The sequence below is a fragment of the Anolis sagrei genome, chromosome 3 (assembly GCF_037176765.1).
Source record: "Anolis sagrei isolate rAnoSag1 chromosome 3, rAnoSag1.mat, whole genome shotgun sequence".
In the NCBI taxonomy this organism is placed as follows: Eukaryota; Metazoa; Chordata; class Lepidosauria; order Squamata; family Dactyloidae; genus Anolis; species Anolis sagrei.
The window spans coordinates 81,923,474-81,943,129 of NC_090023.1; the positions used below are offsets into that span (position 1 = coordinate 81,923,474).

Below are 19,656 nucleotides of genomic sequence, written 5' to 3' on the forward strand. Positions count from 1 at the left end.
TACTGACATGTGTCACAATCATGCATGGCACTCATGCATAGCTTTGTTTGCTTGAGGCCTATTTGAGGAAGCATCACCTGTTCATGTAATTATTTTGTCCAGGAGAAAATCGATTCTGAAAACTAACAAGTGCAAGGACATTTTAAGGATACACAATCTTTCAAACTGCCAGGCAAATACTAGCCTCAAATTGAAATTTGAAAATATACAATATAAATCTTTTTCTTGTACCATATAAACAGATATTATAACAAATATAAATATTTTACTTGTACCATAACAGCTAGGATTATTATAATAAAAATGTGGAATATCTTAGATTCTGAAAACTAAGGATGCTATTCATTTTCTTATGTAATTGTTACTAATACTTACCTATTCCTAGTGGTAGGAAAACAGTTATCTGTGGAGATGGCATGGAATTGAAGTTGGATGTTTCTGTATGGGAAGTTTATGAATACTGAAATGTGTGCTGAGGCTATTAGATGGAGAAGATAATTGTGCATATGCCGGTGTGTCTATGAATAAACACACATACATCATAACTCAGAAATGACTTAAAGGCACATCATCACTGCAACAACACCACCAAAATACTCATATAAAATATTTTTACCTTATTCTGATGAGTATTTTATTCTCAGAGGTATTCCTCTTCAAGCTCTAATCTGGGATACAGAACAATTAAGCTCTTTAGTATGAATCGGATGTTAGGCCACAGGTGTCGCCATACACACACATATGATCTCTTGATCCATGGTGATACCATCTTTTATGAAGTCACAAGAATGGATTTCTTGCTGTTCTTGGTTTTTTAAAATCTCAAACTTAAGTAAGGAATGTTTTCTTTATAAAACATTTACTATAGAATAGGTGCATTTAGATACATGCCATGTTGTCATGAAGGTGTGGCTTTAAGTTATTTCTGATTTTTGGTTTTCTTGTCAAGATTTGTTCAAAGGAGGTTTGCCTCTGAGGCTGAGAACCAGATTTGCCCAAGGTCAACCACTTGGTTTCCTTGGTTGAGTGGGAATTTGAATCCTGGTCCAGACCTTAGTCCCACATCCAAACTACTGGCTCTCTTGTGTATGTGTAGTTAGATTTAAAACAAGCATTTTTTTAATCCAATATATTGACCAGTTGCTGTCATTTAATCAATTGCTTTATCACTTACCATATCTTTCAGTACTTAAATTGCCCAGAATTCTAAATGATAAAGTGGTGTCTTTATTCAGAAGCAAGTGTCCTGTTTCTTAATTTTCCTCTGGCTGAATGAATAAAGAATATTGTGGCACCCTAAAGATAATACTTTATATTTAGCATAAACTCTTGTGGACTTTCCCAGAGTCCATGAAATTTTATACCAAATAAAACTGATAGTCTTTAAGGAATCGTGGCACTTCTCTTTTCCTGTAGAATTGCCCTAGCTATCTTTTCCTCATTTGATATTTTTCCATTATTGTAGCATGTAGAAAGACTCCTGGCTTTAAAATCTGAATCCTGAAGCTTCAGGATGACAAAAATGATACCAGACTTGGAGAAAAACATGTTATTCTTACTAGCCTTCACCCAAATGTAGCAGATAGTTGTTATGTTTCTGAATTGTTTCTGTGTCTGTTGGGCTTCCGTGCATTGAACTGAGATGGAAGCATGTATCTGAAAAACAGTTATTTTTCTGGGTAACTTTGGATGTTACTACACAAGGCTGTAAACCACATTGGAGGCACCCTAGAAATGAATGAAAAAACTTACTACTGCATGATGCCATCCTAAACTCATTGCAAACAGTTTTCTAAAGAAAACAGTTTCTGCTAAAGCAGTTTCTGCCATGCGGTACTGTGAACTAACTTCAACAGTTTTGTGGGCAGTGACATCTATTGTGGGCAATAATGATCAATCCTGATCATTTTCCTTTTAGAATTGAAGTAACTTCACAGCTTTGTGTCTGCACTAAGTCTTTAATATGAATCTTCATTCTTAGGACCCCATCACATTAGACTGCAGGGACTAGCAGTAATGATAGATCTGAGGAACTAATGACAGCAAGAGAAAAATTATATTTAATAGTTGGAACTGTCCACTTTTTGCCCACCAACTGAGATCATAAAACAGTTTGCCACAGGAAAATGACCAGTTGCCTTCCCATGGAAAAATCCATGACTTTTCTTGCATCTAGGCAAGTACAGATGGCTGGAGTTAGTAGATTGCTGACTCCAAATAACACACGATTTTTGAATGGAAGTGCCAGGGACCATCAGCAACCACCAACTTCCATCATGTGATGGCAACCAAGGGACTTCAATTAAACAGCATCTAGAAACAGGAAAGTTGTCTAATGTGATGATGTCCTTTTTCAAACATTTCCTTTTGTTAAAAGGCATTAATATTTTGCAGTACTTCTGACTTATGCATTGGCTTTACCTGGTTAAAAAAGTTTTCAAAGTAAAAACTACTAGGGCTGGGCGGTTTCGTTTCGTTAATTCGTAATTCGTTAAAAATTTGTTATTTTTTTTGATAGCGAAGCGATAACGAACCATTCTGGAGCAACTTAAAAATGAAACGAATTTTTAAATTCGTTTCGTAAATGCTTCGGATTCGTTATGTATTCTTTTCGTTATCGGTTTGAGGTCGTTTCGTTATTATTTCCGCATGTCTGGGGCAAGTTTTATAGTTGTTTTTTGTTTAATTAGTAAAAAAGAATTATAATATCACACCAACAGTCAACAACAGAGGGAGAGGGAAGCTTCAGAAGTTCCCCCTGTCCCATTTGGAGGTTTTTTAGCGTATTGCGCGGTCGCGTCCGCCATTAACGAATCGATTCGTTATTGTTTCGTATTTGTTTCGTTAATGTTTCGTAATTTTTTTAACATTTACGAAATTTCGTAAATATCGAACTTTTTAAAAGAAAAATTTCGGAATTCTTTTAAATATCGAAACGCAAAACCCCCCAAAAAACGAATCGATTTTAGAAACAAATTTTTCCGTTGTTACCCAGGCCTAAAAACTACACCTCCCATTTGCAATAAACACAATAGGAAAAGTCTTTAAATTACAAAATTAATATTTTAAGTGTGCCTATGAATAGTGCTTCAGTACTTTGTAAATCTGGAAGTACAGAGATACTCGCCTCTGAAATTTTGGAACCCCACAATTCTCATATTTAAAAAGGGTATAAGGTAAGTATGAAAGGCGGGATGCGTGGATTGGGACAAGTTATGTCCTTGCAGGTGCAGTAAATTCAAAAAGACTTGATGTGATAAGAAGGAGGCAAGGCACACCTACTCAAGTCTCAAGCAAGAGACTGCAGTAGGTTGCAACAGCAGAACCCATTTTAGGAGCCTCGTGTGCCAAATTCATACAAAATTGCAACATACATATTCTGTTTCTAGGTATTGCTGGATTCAAAAAAGACATTGGTCACCAAATGTTGGGAAACTTTAAAAGAAGATGTAGTTCTTATTTCTTTAGACACCTTTTCTGCTTACTCACCAATTTTATTTTAAACAAAAGTTTGCAGATTTTATTTAGGAATTCTTTAACATTCTAGCACTGCCTATGTCATTAAAGCAGCAGAGCCAATGTGGTGTAAAGCTGTTTTGTGCTTATCCATCTTATCTACCATGACAGTCTCTGTAATTAAGTATTTCAAATACTATTTTTTTTGTAATTTAAGTAATCCTCTTGATTAGCTACTTTAGTTAATTGGCAATGAAAAGCAGTGTCATGGTATAGGTCATTGAGTATTGTTTATTTCACATTTATCTGTTCTAATTTACCAGTGCAAGTTTCTTTGGTTGAGTATCCTTTATTGGGAATTCAAAATCCCAAATCGTTCATGTTTCTGGCTGGGATAGATCTTTGCTTTCTGATGGTTCAGTGTACACAAACTATGTTTCATGAATTATTTAAAATATTGTGTCTAAACATACCTTCAGACTATGTTTATAAATGAATTTCATGATTAGACTTGAGATCCATCTCAAAGATATCTCATTATGTACATGTACACTTTGGTATTCCAAAATACAAAAACAACAACCCCAAAATGAAATTCAAAACACCTCCAATTCTAGCTATTTCAGATAAAGAATACTCAAACTGTATTTCACAATTCTTCATCTTGTAATATATTTTCAGCAAGAAATTTCAATTTTATTCATTTATGCTTATATTACATCAAATTTTCAGCTTTGATTGATCTTTTCATCTACTAGTCACATTCATATTATTGTACAACACTATATGTGGAATTTAATATCTTTTATTGCATATACCTTACAATTTGAGCTGTCTAGCATTGTAGGAGAATTATTCTACTGAGTTCAGTGAGGAGTTCCCCCAGTAACTGTAAGATACAACTTTAAATAAAATCCCAAATAATTCAGTACGATTTACTTCCAAGTAGGATTGAAGCACATTATAATAAAATATTTGAATGTTTTAAAAATCCATCAGCTGATGTCCATGATGCAAAGCTAATAAGCACATAAAATGCACCATTGGTTATAAATACATCATGCAGGTAGCAATAAAAATGGAGGGGATGGTATTATTTTGTTTAGCTTTCATTCTAGCAGAACAGTGTTAACCCTTTGTCTTTTTAATGGAGCTGTATATTAAAGCAGATTGCCTTTTTGTTTTTCTGATTTCATTTTCCACCTTTCTTTATTTTAATTACATTTTATTAGCTAATTTGGCATAATTTGTTTAAATCCATTACAACCCTTGGTATTGTAGCCTGACATGCAATGGAAGTCGTTTTTCTACTTTATCACATATGTATCATCACTATTTCCTGTAAATGAAAAATTATGTTTCAGTTATATCTAGTGAGCGTGTATTGTCATTTGTTATGCAGAAGATATCATATTTATTTACAAAACTATGAGTAATTATAGCTTCTAAAGCACACTGGAGGTCCCCTCCGTATGCTTCCTACAAGGTGAATGGTTGCAGCTTGGGAATAGGGAAATAGAAACCCATAACATGGCCACAATTCCATGTGGATTGTCCCAATTTCACTGCAGCAGCTCTAGTGATGTCAGCAATGTAACAAAGTTGCTTTTGTATGTTTTTTTTCCAGTGCATTGAAAGGTACAGTTAAAATATAACAGATAGACTTAAAATAGCATTTAAATCTCACAATCCTCCCCAGAGTCCCACTCACATTTCCCCAACAGTGTGTCCCTTATCCTTCCCCAAATACCTGCTGACAGATCTTTACCTGCTTGTGGAAGTGGCCATCCTACTCTCTCGTGGGAGGGAGTTCCAGAGTCTGGGAGCAGCCACCGTAAAGGCCTTCCCCTGTGTTTTCACCAAGCGAGTGCTCTTGATGAGAACACAGAGAGAAAGCCCTTCCCAGTTGATCGTGGATGTCTCAGAGTTTCATAGAAAGAGATACAGTCTTTCAGATAACGGGAACCAAAGCCAGAACTTTATTCTTTCCATGCAGCATAAAAATGTGAAAAAAATGTAATATGGCTGGCTTGTTTATAGCACATTCTCTGATTGCATTGGTCCATTTGTTTTGTGTATGTTTCAGTATTCCTCCTCCTTAAAAAGAAATAGGACAACTTTTGTAATCAGTGCAGAGAAAGCGTTATTTTATATGGTTTATGCTTTGTGACATTTGAAACATTTTGAACAACATATTGAAATGTTCCTATTGTCTTTTAAATGATTTCAGTTACTTAGCTGCTGTTGCCAATACATTTCTTTCTGACAGTTCTAAAGACTTTTTAAAAAGATAGCAGCAATTGTAGAATCGACCATTATAAGTACATAATTAAGTTCATTTTACAAACATTATCTTGATTATCTCTGATATGAATTTTGACAATCCTTCAACCACTCTTTCTAAATATTTGAGTTTGTTATACACACCATCTGCTAGATGTCATTTGATCAATATGAAAACTCTGTCAAAATAATATTATAATAATTTTAATACAATATCATTTAAATAGAAATCATAGATGACATATCAACTATGTTATACCAGTATTGCTATTATGTTCAAAGAAAGCTACCATTGGACATTCCACAGTTATATATACACTACTGCTACTGGAACATGGCCATACAGCCCAGAAAACTCACAGCAACCCAGTGATTCTGGCCATGAAAACCTTTGACAATACAAGATTCTGTCAGTGTATGATTTAATGTATGACGTGTGTGTTTAAATGTAACTTTATGCAGTAGAAATATGGTTGCCATAAGTTTGTATTGCTAGGATGTATGCTTATATTAGAGGCTGTGAGAAAGTAACCCTGAGACATTCTCTGTGTGTAACTGTGAGGAAATTAGGGAGTGTCTGATAGCTGCCAACCAGCTGCAGTTTGTTTATGTTTCAACTTCCTTTGTCCTGCGTCCTGGGTACTTCATGTCTGCTCGCTTACAGTAATGGTTGTGTTTGGATTTGCTTAAGTAAAATTGAACCTGCTTTATACCAGATGACTCCAGAGTCCATGTTTTCTTATAAGCTTCTACAAAACTTCTGCTGACACTAACAGATTCTTCTGTTTAGGCAATACAATTCTTTCAGCATTGGGGCGAGGGGGGGGGGGTGTTTCCCTGGGGAATATTAAAGTTGTCACAGGCTTGCTAATAAAATGTTACAGAGCCTGATATCTGAGATAAGAATTCTTGTTGAAATGAATAACTTCATATTCCATTTTAAAACTTTTTCATTTTTTTCCATTTTATGTCTATTATTCTAGAAAGGTTATCATAATTTTTATATTACATAGATCTCAAGGCACTGGAAAATACAACTTAGTAATATAGATTAACTACCAAATGTCATAATTTAGGTATGGCATAAGCTGTGACTTTTTGCTTGCATGTTTCTTTGTCCTGGTGTGGTTTGGCCAGGGATGGACCATGGATTATGGGACTTGCAGTACCGTTGCTCAATTCTTGAGACCACTGCAACCCTCATCCAATTACCGATAAAGACCTAACTTGACACACTGAGTCTCCATGACGCACTCTACATCCTGGTGCAGTTTGGAGGAGGATGCACCATGGACGATGGGACTTGCAATACCTGCACTCCCTTCCTAAGACCATTACAACTGCCAACAATGATGGATCAGGACCACAATTTACACAGAGAGCCGCCTTGACCCACTCTACATCCTGGTGTGGTTTGGAAGAATTTGACAATGGATGATGGGACTTACAGTCACTTCACTCACTTCCTGAGACCACTGAGACCCTCGCCAATGACTGATCAAGACCAAACTTGGCACACAGAGTCCCCATGACCCACTCTACATCCTGGTGCACTTTCGAGGAGGACAGACCATGGATAATAGGAGTTCAAGTACCTCCACTCCCTTCCCAAGACTGCTGCAACCCTCATTAATGTCCGATCAAAACCAAACTTGGCACACAGAGCCCCCATGACATACTCTACATCCTACTGCAGTTTGGAGTAGGGCATACCATGGATGATGGGACTTGAAGTACTTCTACTCGCTTTCCGAGACTGCTGCGACCCTCAACAATGACTGAAGAACACCAAACATGGCACATAGACCTCTCATGACCCACTTTACGCGCTGGTGTGGTTTGACTGTGGATCATGCATGGATTATGGGACTTGCAGTACCTTCACTCAATTCCTGAGACCACTGCAACCATCATCCAATTTCCATTAAGGACCAAACTTGGCACACCGGGTCTCCATGATGCACTCTACATCCTGGTGCGGTTTGGAGGATGATGCACCATGGACGATGGAACTTGCAGTACCTTCACTCACTTAGTGAAACCACTGAGACCCTCATCCAATGACTGATGAAAACCAAACTTGGCACACAGAACCCCCATAGCCAACTCAACATTCTGGTGTGGTTTGGGGGAGAACAGACTATGGATGATGGGACTTCAAGTACCTCCACTCACTTCCCAAGACTGCTGCAACCCTCATCTAATGACCAATCAAGACCAAACTTGGCAAACAGAGCCCCCATGAGCGACTCTACATCCTGGTGCTGTTTGGAGGAGGACGGACAATGGATGATGAGACTTGCAGTACCTTCACTCACTTCCTGAAACCACAGTGACACTCATCCAAATACCAATAAAGACCAAACTTGGCACAGAGAACCCCCATGGCCAACTCAACATTCTGGTGATGTTTGAGGGAGACTATGGATGATGGGACTTGCAGTACCTTAACTCACTTTCTGAGACCGCTGTGACCCTCATCCAATGACTGATCAAGACCAAACTTAGCACACAGAGCCCCCATGACCCACTCTCCATCCTGGTGCAGTTTGGAGGAGGATGGACCACAGATGATGGGGGTCGCAGTACCTTCACTAACTTCCTGAGACCACTGCAAGCCATATAAATAACTGATAAAGACCAACCTTGATATACAATTCTTTTCTCTAATAACCCGGGCAGCGCCGGGTCCCCAAGCTAGCCTATATCTATATCTATATCTATATCTATATCTATATCTATATCTATATCTATATCTATAATAAAAGTCAAAGTTTGTATGCGGTGGAAGTGCGGCAGACGTAGGGCGGAGGGATATGTGGCAACTTTCTGATTGGCTGCCACTGTGGTGCAGCTTTCTGATTGGCTGTGACCCTCATCCAATGATTGATCAAGAACAAAACTTGGCACACAGAGCCCCCATGACCCACTCTCAATTCTGGTGCAATTTGGAGGAGGATGGACCACAGATGATGGGATTCGCAGTACCTAACTTCCTGAGACCACTGAGAGCCATATAAATAACTGACAAAGACCAACCTTGATACGCAATTCCTTTCTCAAATAACCCGGGTAGCCCCGGGTCCCCAAGCTAGTATATAATAAAAGAGAGTGTTTGTTTGTATGCGGAGGAGAGAAGTAGGGCAGAAGTGTATGTGCCAGCTTTCTGATTGGCTGCCACTGTGGTGCTATTTGCATATGGTCACTGATTGGCCAACCTCAACAGGACCCCCTGGTGGTGAAGAGGGCTCATGAGAGAAACAGGGACAGGAGGGAAGGAAATTTGCACATGGTCTCTGATTGGCCAGCCTGAAAGTTCCAAGATTCTGAGGTGACAAGGGAGCAGAGAAAAAGGCCTTAGCTGTGTCAGAAAATTACCAATACAGAGACTTGGCACACAGAGCCCCCATGACCCACTCTACATTCTACTGCAGTTTGTAGGTGGATGGACCATGGATGATGGCACTAGCAGTACCATCACTCACTTTCTGAGAGCTCTGTGAATCTCATCCAATGACTGATCAAGACCAAACTAGGCACACAGAGCCCGCAAGACCCACTCTACATCCTGGTGCTGTTTGGAGGAGGATGGACCATGGATGATGGGACTTGCAATACCATCACTCACTTCCTGAGACCACAGCAACATTCATCCAATTACCAATAAAGACCAAACTTGGCACACAGCCCCCATGACCCATTCTGCATCCTACTGCAGTTTGGAGGAGGATGGACAATGGATGATGGGACTTGCAGTCCTATCACTCACATTCCGAGACCGCTGTTAACCTCATCCAATGACTGATCAGGACCAAACTTGGCACATAGACTTCTCATGACCCACTTTATGTCCTGGTTTGGTTTGGCCAGGGATGGACCATGGATTATGGGACTTGCAGTACCTTTGCTCAATTCTTGAGACCACTGCAACCCTCATCCAATTACCGATAAAGACCAAACTTGGCACACTGAGTTTCCATGACACACTCTACATCCTGGTGCAGTTTGGAGGAGGATGCACCATGGACGATGGGACTTGCAATACCTGCACTCCCTTCCTAAGACCATTACAACTGCCAACAATGATGGATCAGGACCACAATTTACACAGAGAGCCGCCTTGACCCACTCTACATCCTGGTGCGGTTTGGAAGAATTTGACAATGGATGATGGGACTTGCAGTCACTTCACTCACTTCCTGAGACCACTGAGACTCTCGCCAATGGCTGATCAAGACCAAACTTGGCACACAGAGTCCCCATGTTGAAAGTGCATCCTGATGCACTTTCAAGAAGGACAGACCATGGATGATGGGACTTCAAGTACCACCACTCCCTTCCCAAGACTGTTGCAACCCTCATCTAATGTCCGATCAAGACCAAACTCTGCACACAGAGCCCCCATGACATACTCTACATCCCGATGCTGTTTGGAGGAGGACGGACGATGGATGATGGGACTTCCAGTACCTTCACTCACTTCCTGAAACCACAGCAACACTTATCCAAATGCCAATAAAGACCAAACTTGGCACAGAGAGCCCCCTTGACCAACTCAACATTCTGGTGAGGTTTGGGAGAGAACAGACTACGGATGATGGGACTTGCAGTACCTAAAGTCACTTTCTGAGACCACTGTGACCCTCATCCAATGATTGATCAAGAACAAAACTTGGCACACAGAGCCCCCACGACCCACTCTCCATTCTGGTGCAATTTGGAGGAGGATGGACCACAGATGATGGGAGTCGCAGTACCTTCACTAACTTCCTGAGACCACTGCGAGCCATATGAATAATTGATAAAGTCCAACCTTGATACTCAATTCCTTTCTCAAATAACCCAGGCAGTGCCGGGTCCCCAAGCTAGTATTGTATAAAGAAGAATGCAGTGCACCTGCCATGTGGGGTCCTTGAAGTGGAGAGGAACAGTTGTGGTTTCTTTTTAAATAAGAGCTTCCTCAATAAACTTCTTTTGACCTCATCATACCTCTGGATGCATTGTATGGCACTTCCACTCCAGCTGGAGGACAGATGGGCATGCCACCCATCAGACGACGCAGAAGTGTATGCACTTCCCTCTCAACACAGGAGGCTTCCTGTGTTGCGCTGGCTCCAATAGAGCCAGCACACCTCTGCACTACCTGGGCAACTCCCGTGTGATGAGGGAGCGATGCACATAGTAGCAGACTTGCCCAGCTACTCCTCATTTCAGCAGCAAACCGGGACACTTTGCCTGGCTAATGTGATAAAGTGGTTAGAGAGACTACAGTTTAATGGGCTATAAAAGTAAGCCCTTACAATAAATGGTTACAGTCAGTCCACTCCACCACAAGTAACCAGCCATGCTTCATTTTTCATGTTTCATCCACACTACTGATAAACATTACTTGGGCCAGAAAAGGAGAGATGAGTGGATAGCTGCCTATCTTTCTGTTTTGTTTTGTTTTGGTTTTTTGTTCAAAGGAGGAGAATTTGAGTGAGGGTGTCTCTGTTTCTTTCCTTTGTTCCAGACTCCTATTCCAACATTGATTTGGGTACAAGTTGACTCTTTTTTTTTCACGTGAAAAGAAATAACTTGTTTGGAGACCAGTGATTTGGGGGGCATTTTGTTTCATTTCCTAATACAGCTTCTCTTGTACAAAACAAGAGGTTTAATCAATCTTATTCACATGCCTAATAGATACTGTAACAGTTATACTATACAATGCAGGCATACAAAAGCTGGTGGGAAAGTAGCATGAAGGACCCATTTAATGCCACTTCAAGCTGACTTGAAACTGTAATGGCTAGATAATGTGCATCTACAGCACAAATCAAGGCCATTATAGACCATTAAGTAAAGTTAGGAAAACCCCAACTTAAGTTTCTTAATACACATCAGCAAGTTGTAAATATAAACCACATCAAAATTTGGCTCCGCAGAATGTGAAACACATTGAAGACACTTGCCCTCGCTGGAGTGCAGGGGGCAGGGTGGGGCTGGCTGCCGATTGGCCTGCTGGCCAAGTGGCAGGAAAATTCCTGCCGTGCAGGGGGCTTCTGGGAAGCAAGCAGCGTGGCTGGCAGGAGGGTGCCCCCCTCCACAATGGGCCTTACCCAGTAAGTCAGGTAAGGCATTTCTTGGTTGCTTCCCTCTCATACTGTACCATGAAGTAGCAGGTTGACACTTTCCTTTTCCTTCTTCTTCCCTCAATCAATTCTCATCTCTTGCCCAGTGTGGAACCCCCCCCCCAAAAAAAACCCTGTTAGTGGTGTGCAAATATTACCACTCCCATCCTCAAACTTTTTAAGCAGAGGGCCAGTTCATGGTCTCTCAGACTGTTGGAGGGACTGGCTATAGTTTGGTAAAAACATGAATAAATTCCTATGTCCACTGCACAGATCTTATTTGTAGTGCAACAAAAAATATAAAAGAACAATACATTATTTAAAATTCAGAACAATTTTAACCAACATAAACTTGCCAGTATTTCAATGGAAATGTGGCCTGCTTTTGGCTGATGATATAGTCAAGTTAATTAGGATTGTTGTTATGTGCCTTCAAGTTGTTTCATACTTAGGGTGATCATAAGTCTAAAGTTTATGGTGGTGTGTGAGAGAGTAAATGACCTTGGATGACCACATCTGGCCTGCAGGACTTAGTTTGAGGATCCCTGCACTAAACTCTGTCTGGACGCAGTGTTTTATTTTTCTGTTAGAAATGAGTACATCATTCTGGCAGGCCTCTAAGCAAATAAAAAAAAAATCAAAAGCAAGCTCAAATGATGAGACACAATGCCATTAGAAAGAGCAAGGCAGCTCTTCAGGAAGAAGATAAGAGTATTAGAAAGGAGGGTATTTTATATTTAATGTATTTGTTTCTACTTTCAAAATTGGTGAGAGGTTTATGTCTCATATGACAAAATAACTTGTTTCTGTCTTTGAATTTTTAGCTTCAGTTGAATGTGCAGGGGTGTTATTATATTCCATCAACTTAGAATGAAAAATGTTGTGTTTTAGCCCTGACTGCAAATTACCTGAAAAAAACAAACATGGTGTTTAAAATTCAGAAAACCTGTAATTCATTAGTACTTATATATGTGGCAGAAGGCCATCTGCATTAGATAAAGCACAGCTCACCTGCATCACTGATTGCAAGTTGGCTCGAGTTCAGAACATTTTCATCTACCAGCCTTCCCTCACCATATGCTGTTATGATTTGCTTCCTGTCCTTTCCAGCTTTTGTGTCTGAGAAGTGTCTAAGATACACAAGAGACCCAGTCATGTTGTGCCACATGACCTTTATCTGCTCTACAAACATGCATAGAAAATTAATGTGTGGTGTCTGGTTTTGTGCCATTATAACTTTAGAAGAAACCAAAATGTTGTTGAACCTCTGATCTTGCAGATCTTAGCTGTGTTAGGGTAGATGCATTATAATAAAACCTCATTGCTGTTTAGATGATGGCTTTCTGCCAGTGCTTATGTTTTAGCCCTTTTGGGATTTATGATAAATGCTTATTCAACAGCCTCTTTACATCTTGATTCATTTCACTGAATATATGAGGTAAATTTAAAAGGCTGTGAATAAAAAATATGATTTAAAACAATGCTCCATAACTTATATTTTTCCAACTTTTACTTTGCTTGAAGACTTCTTGGGATGAATATTTTTCCCCTGATGACATACATGACCTCAGCATGTGCAAGTTTCCCCTTGTTTCTAGACCCTTTAAAAACAGAGCCCTACAGAGGTCATCAAACAATGCAAGATGGGTTGCCGATGGGATTCCAGATTTAAAGTGTCTAGAAACTGGTGTTTTTGGAGTCTGGTAGCTATCAATTCCAGACCTCTCAATTTGTCTGGCAGTGGGGAAAGATGGGTTCTTGAAGGCATGATAGTAACTGTCATCAGATGTCTCTGTTGTATTTTATGAAGGCCAATGGAGTGGGTGATTGCTGTTAAAATGGTAGAAGTAACACATTTAATGAGGGAAACAGCAATTATCTGTTTTTAAACAACACAAAAAGGCACAAAAATTAATGCTAAAGAAGATGGTTCCACCTGCTCCCCCCCCCCTTCCACCCCTCACAGGTTGAGGCCCACATTGGATGCATTCACAGATCATCCCTGTAGTTGTATATTCATGAGTAAACATTAGGGCTGTATACATTTTTCATTAATTGTCGTAAGCTGGATCTAATTTGTTAAATTTGTACTTACGAGTTGATATCAGAGACATGGGCATGCCAAAAAGAATTGAAACGTACACTATACTTTTCTGTTTGAATTTTGGAAGCCTCTCAAAGTCAGTTTCATGTTTAGTGCAAGCAAGCAAAGCAAACCAAAAAGACTACAATTCCTCTTTAAATTAATGGCCTCTCACCATTAGGAGAAGGAAGCAGCAGGGAGAAAGCAGAATTTGCTGGGAAAGAGTCTGAGAGCTCACAATTCTGGGAAATGTAGTTTAAGAAGTTTAGGAGCTCTATGCCAGATAATTCAAAAAGCCCTGCCTTAAACTACATTTCCCAGAGTTCTGCGGAGCATCACAAAGCCCCAACCAGAAAAGGTGAGAGATTTATCCCTTCGTATCTTGGGAAGTCTGACTTGGCCACAGTACTCCACGCTCTGGTTACATCCCATATGCTACTGCAATGCACACTACATGGGATTGACTTTGAAGACTGTTCAGAAACTCCAAATGGTCCAGTGGGTGGCAGCCAGGTTGCTAACAGGAGCAGCACATAGAGAGCATACAACTCCTCTGTTGTGCCAGTTCCACTGACTGCCAGTCTGCTACCGGGCACAATTCGAAGAGCTGGCTTTAGCCCTAAATGGTTCCAGCCAAGCTTAGCTGTCCGAACGTATTTCTCCTTATGAACCATCTAGGACTCTAAGATCATCTGGGGAGGCACTGCTCTCTGTCCCGCCTTCTTCACAGATGCATTTGGCAGAGACGAGAGACAGGGCCCCTCAGCTGTGGAATGCCGTTTCTAGGGATATTAGATTGGCCCCCTCCCACCTTACATTTTGTAAAAAAGGTAAAACCTGGCTTTTCAAGTAAGCATTTGAAAATGCAGTGTAGCAGGCAAATATAGATCTAAGGAACGACTGGATGATGCAACTGGAAAATGGTTTTAGTAAGGAGACACTGATGATTTATGTTTTTATTGGTTTTGTATAGTTTTTATATTATATGCTAAATGTTTAAATGCTATTTTATGTTGTTGGGGGCATAAAATTGTGCCAACTGTAAACTGCCCTGAGTTGCCTTTGGGCCGAGAAAGGCGGTATATATATACAATAAATAAATAAATAAATTTGTTGCAGCAGTTATCCAGAGTTCCAATAAATTGTTGAATCATAGAATCACAGAATCAAAGAGTTGGAAGAGACCTCATGGGCCATCCAGTCCAACCCCCTGCCAAGAAGCAGGAATATTGCATTCAAATCACCCCTGACAAATAGCCATCCAGCCTCTGCTTAAAAGCTTCCAAAGAAGGAGCCTCCACCACACTCCGGGGCAGAGAGTTCCACTGCTGAACGGCTCTCACAGTCAGGAAGTTCTTCCTAATGTTCAGATGGAATCTCCTCTCTTGTAGTTTGAAGCAATTGTTCCGCGTCCTAGTCTCCAAGGAAGCAGAAAACAAGCTTGCTCCCTCCTCCCTGTGGCTTCCTCTCTGCAAAGAGGAGGACTGACTGATACTTCTAATAAGTATATCTCTGGCATGGAGTAGGAAGAAATCCCTAAATGGAAGGTCTATTGGTTAATATGAGAGATATTCAACAAGACAGCTGTTGTGGCTTTTTTTAAAAAAAAGTTTTGTCAAAACGTTTAAAAATTCCCTAAATTCAGTAGATGTAGGAATATTTCTGAAAGTTGGGGTGGGGAATATTCCCTGTTAGCTTGTATCATTGCACAGAAAATTCAAGATAGCTCTTGTAATTTTTGTTTTACAAAATGTTGTTTATAAAAACTTTGAAAATTCCCCAAAAATCCATGAATAAGTGAAATGCTCTGAAACTTGATGGGCTAACAGTGGTAAATGTGTTCTACCATTATAGCAAGTTTCACCTCAATGAGCATGGGGGACAGGCAAGCAGGCAAGCAAGCCCCTTCTGGCATGCATGCCCCAGGTTCTCCACCACTGCTATAGAGCTACTTCATTACTGTATTCATATCCGGATAATATAAAAACTTCAATCATTAACATTTTGAACTGTTCAATATGTATTGAAATTTTATTGGTTTCTTTCTCTTATATTGTCACCATTTATGAAGTCCTTTATCCTGACTGCAAAATTCTGAATTTAAATGCAAGAATTATAAATCAGAACAAAATAAAGAAATTAAGAGGAATTGCCATTTTTGTACTTACTCCGGAACTGTTAATCTGCTTCATTTGTATTCAGTTTTTATATGTAAATCTGCAGTTGATAGTCATACTTTAATTAGTCCCCAGTGAGTTTAAAGGGACAATGGACTACTTGTTAAACCATTTGCTTTCTACAAAGTTTTGCAAACTCTATAATATTGTCTGTATTTAATGTCTTTTTTCCAGATGTGGCAACTGCTTATCCTGATAAAAAGTCCATCTTGATGTATGTGACATCACTTTTCCAAGTCCTGCCCCAGCAAGTTACTCTTGAAGCCATCCAGGAAGTAGAAACATTGCCAAGGCAGCTAAAGCACATCAGAGAAGAACATGTCCAGATACATCAGCAGCGCTTTTCTCAACAGGTGCATTTTGTGGAGTTTTATTGTTATTTTGATGCCCAGCAAAGAGAAAGACCCTATAGTTGTGTCTTCAAAAGAAAGAGACTGTATTAAATTAGTCTTATTTGCATGAGTTGAATTCTGAACTGCTGTGCATGAAGTAAGAAGAGCTTTTTAAAATGCAGAAATGTATGCTTCTTGCATACCTCTTGATCTATTGCATGCTTTAATAGCATGGTGCATTACTTTACCTGAAGCAGTAGAAGACAAGGTGAGATTAAATGTACATTTTGTTTGTTACAAAGCCCTTGCTTTAAAATTAGTAAGGGTTTCAGACATTGTTTACTAAAAGGCTGCTTCATTTTTAAACTACTTTGCTTTGTTCATCATCTTTTGACTCTTTCATCATATTTTTAAAAAGCATAAGGAATTGTAAATTCATTTATTACTCAGTGGTAGAACAGAGACACAACATTTTGCATAAAATAAAACTAATGATGCACACATATTAGAGCTTGAAATTTGAGGTTTAAAGTTAAATTGATGATGTCAAACATTAAAAATTAGAAAATTAAGTCATTCCCATAACATTAATGATTAACATGAGTTAATTAGTGAAATTATAATTGATAATTTAATTATCTGAACCATTATTTTTCAAGGCCAATGTGGGAATTCCTGGAGAATCTAATGGAATCTGTCACCATTGCATGAAGGAAGATATTGTACTGGCCTCTTCAATGGTGCCCTTTGATTTTTAAACTGACTTCTATTCAATATGGACTTTTTTCTGGGTAGATTACAAAATCCATGATAAAATTGTTCATTAGAGATACATAACACCTGGAAAACACTCGAAAACTCTGATTTACATATCTGCCCTCTCTCCCACCTTCAATCCCTCTGCAGCCTCACCAACCTGGGCACATTTCACTTACTTTTCAAATGCTTTGTTTTAAAAGTTTCCAAAGGAATGATTTAATTTTAGTAACCAATGATATGTTAATTTAGCTAGGGGATCTTTACAAGTGCAGAAATAAGTGTTTACCTGGAAACATCAACCAGTGAATAAAATTTCAAGAATTTGTAATGAAATGTGTTTAAAGTGCCTCTGAGAATTTTCAGAAAACTTCTGAATAGTTAAGAAATAATTAAAAAGACAGACAAAGCCTAGATTTTATCTGTACTTTACCTTTATTTTTTAGTAAAAGTTTATAAATGGTCTTAGTTGTACTTTCCTCTGAGTAAATGTGCCCCCTTATCACATGGGGGACCCCCCCCCCCCCCAATGCTGTTTCACCAGCAAGCATGATGAAATGGCAGGCATGAGCAGCAACTCTGGCACGGTGACACTTCCTCTATCATATGGGGGAAGTATTGCTCAAACCAGGCAGAAATGTGCTCCACTGGAGCCAGCACAACAGGGAAAGTCTCCCATGTTTGGATGAAAGCATTGAAAAATGCTTCTACCCCAGGGTGGGGCCTCCTCAGAAGTCACACAACATCATTTCACACACACACACACACAATTTAACACAATCAAATGAGAGGACCCTGCCTAAAATGTGCAACCTACATTTTGCTTGTTTAAGCCTACACATACAGGAGGAAGAAGGAATAACAAATCACAAAACAACACAAATGCAAAAAAAAAAAATCATTCCCAGTCTGAAAGCATTCTAGGATGCTTGATTTGATTAATGTGATGAGGTCTATGATGAGAGCATAAGATTTGCTAACAATATTTCATCTCACAATTGATAGCCCCAATATTACTAATTCTTCAAATCAAATGATCATGAAATCAGAGGTGGCTGGAAGCAGAATAAGAGACGGAGGGGGGGGGAGAGAAAGAGAGAGAGAGAGAGAGAGAAACCAAGAAATGAGGATAGTCTTCATTGTGCAAATTCCTAGCACTGTGCAAACAATGAAATGATTGTTGTGTGCTTTCAAGTTGTTTTAGATTTGTAGTGACCTTGTGGTGAACTTATTATAGGCAAAGGAGTTTTTTTTAGCATAGAAGATTTGCCATTGCTCTCTTTTGGAGCATAGAGAGTTTGAATTGTCCAATGCCAACCAGTGAGTTTCCATGGTTGAGAAGGGATTCCTACTCTTCTGGTGCCTTTGTAGAACACTAAATCCAAGCCACACTACAATTGCCACTAAAGAAATATAAAGAGATTAACTGAACCTCACCCAAAATAATAATTGCATATGTTACTGTTCAGTAAAACAATTGAATGAAATCAGTAGAGAGGGAGATGGAGCCCCCAACTCACTTTGCTTTAATCTCAGTGAGAAAAAACCCGCAGAGATTATGATTAAAGTTTATGTTGTCAAACCAAATAAACCAACAGAATAAAGGGAAAATATTTTAAGAGTGATGGTAGCTTAAGGAAAATAGAGACAGAAAGGGAAAACAGGTTAGCTTACCTTACCAACCACTCCCTTCATATTAAAAACAAACAAATGTAGATCTATAATGCTGATATCAAGGTGGTATACATAACAAAAGTGAGCACCAGTGAGAAAAAAAGTATACCTAGCTTCATTTTGACACAAACCTTCAAGGTTCAAAATGACTTGGGATTTTTTGTTTGTTGTTTGTTTTGACTTATGCAAGGGTTACCTGATCTGGTTGTTTCATTTCTCATGTGCATATTGCCAGACTAGTATAAAAAGTTTGCTTAAATCTATTGAACTGCACTCCTTTTCTTCTCACATTATTTCTTCCTTTGATACCATAGTTTCTATTTGTTAATAGATGTATGCCTATAAATGCTCTTTCTTAAGACACCTCCACACATTGAATGGAATGAAATATTGCTTCTGATAAAGACTGGCCTCAACAGTTATGAAGTAGATTAGATATTTTTAGATAGCTTGAGTGTGTAATTTATTTCAAACATTTTTACCCTGCCCTTCTTAACCCCTGGGGACTGTCACACTGAGAAAAAATACAGTAAACAATCACATGACTGAAGGTCTAAGACATAACCCAGAAAGGGCTAGATTTATCAGCTCTGTATGGGATATCTGAAACATTTATTTGAACTCAAATATAGATTTCTATTTAAAAGTTTAAAAACATTTTATCTTTATTAGCACCCATTTGGCAAAACAACAAGAATCTAGCCTTAGGTAGATTATCCATTTGTAGAATTGTGTTGGACGAATTGTTACTGGAATTTGCAAAGCTTTCACTTTTTCAGGGACTG

At 39.1% G+C, this 19,656-nt stretch overlaps 1 protein-coding gene and 1 long non-coding RNA gene across 16 annotated transcripts in view; one reads left to right on the forward strand and one right to left on the reverse strand.

The window, feature by feature from the left end:
• DMD (dystrophin) overlaps window positions 1–19,656 on the forward strand; it is a 1,568,405-nt gene that overhangs the window by 529,210 nt on the left and 1,019,539 nt on the right. For all 15 annotated transcript variants that reach the window (XM_067466757.1, XM_067466754.1, XM_060770144.2 and 12 more), the window contains exon 8: window positions 16,284–16,462. In XM_067466757.1, the coding sequence (XP_067322858.1) occupies window positions 16,284–16,462 (179 nt within the window). The remainder of the gene's footprint in view (window positions 1–16,283; window positions 16,463–19,656) is intronic.
• LOC137096627 (uncharacterized) lies at window positions 5,413–12,975 on the reverse strand. Its single transcript, XR_010909558.1, has 2 exons — window positions 12,861–12,975; window positions 5,413–5,553 (listed from the first exon to the last, which is right to left on the reverse strand). It is a non-coding gene; the product is annotated as an uncharacterized lncRNA (long non-coding RNA).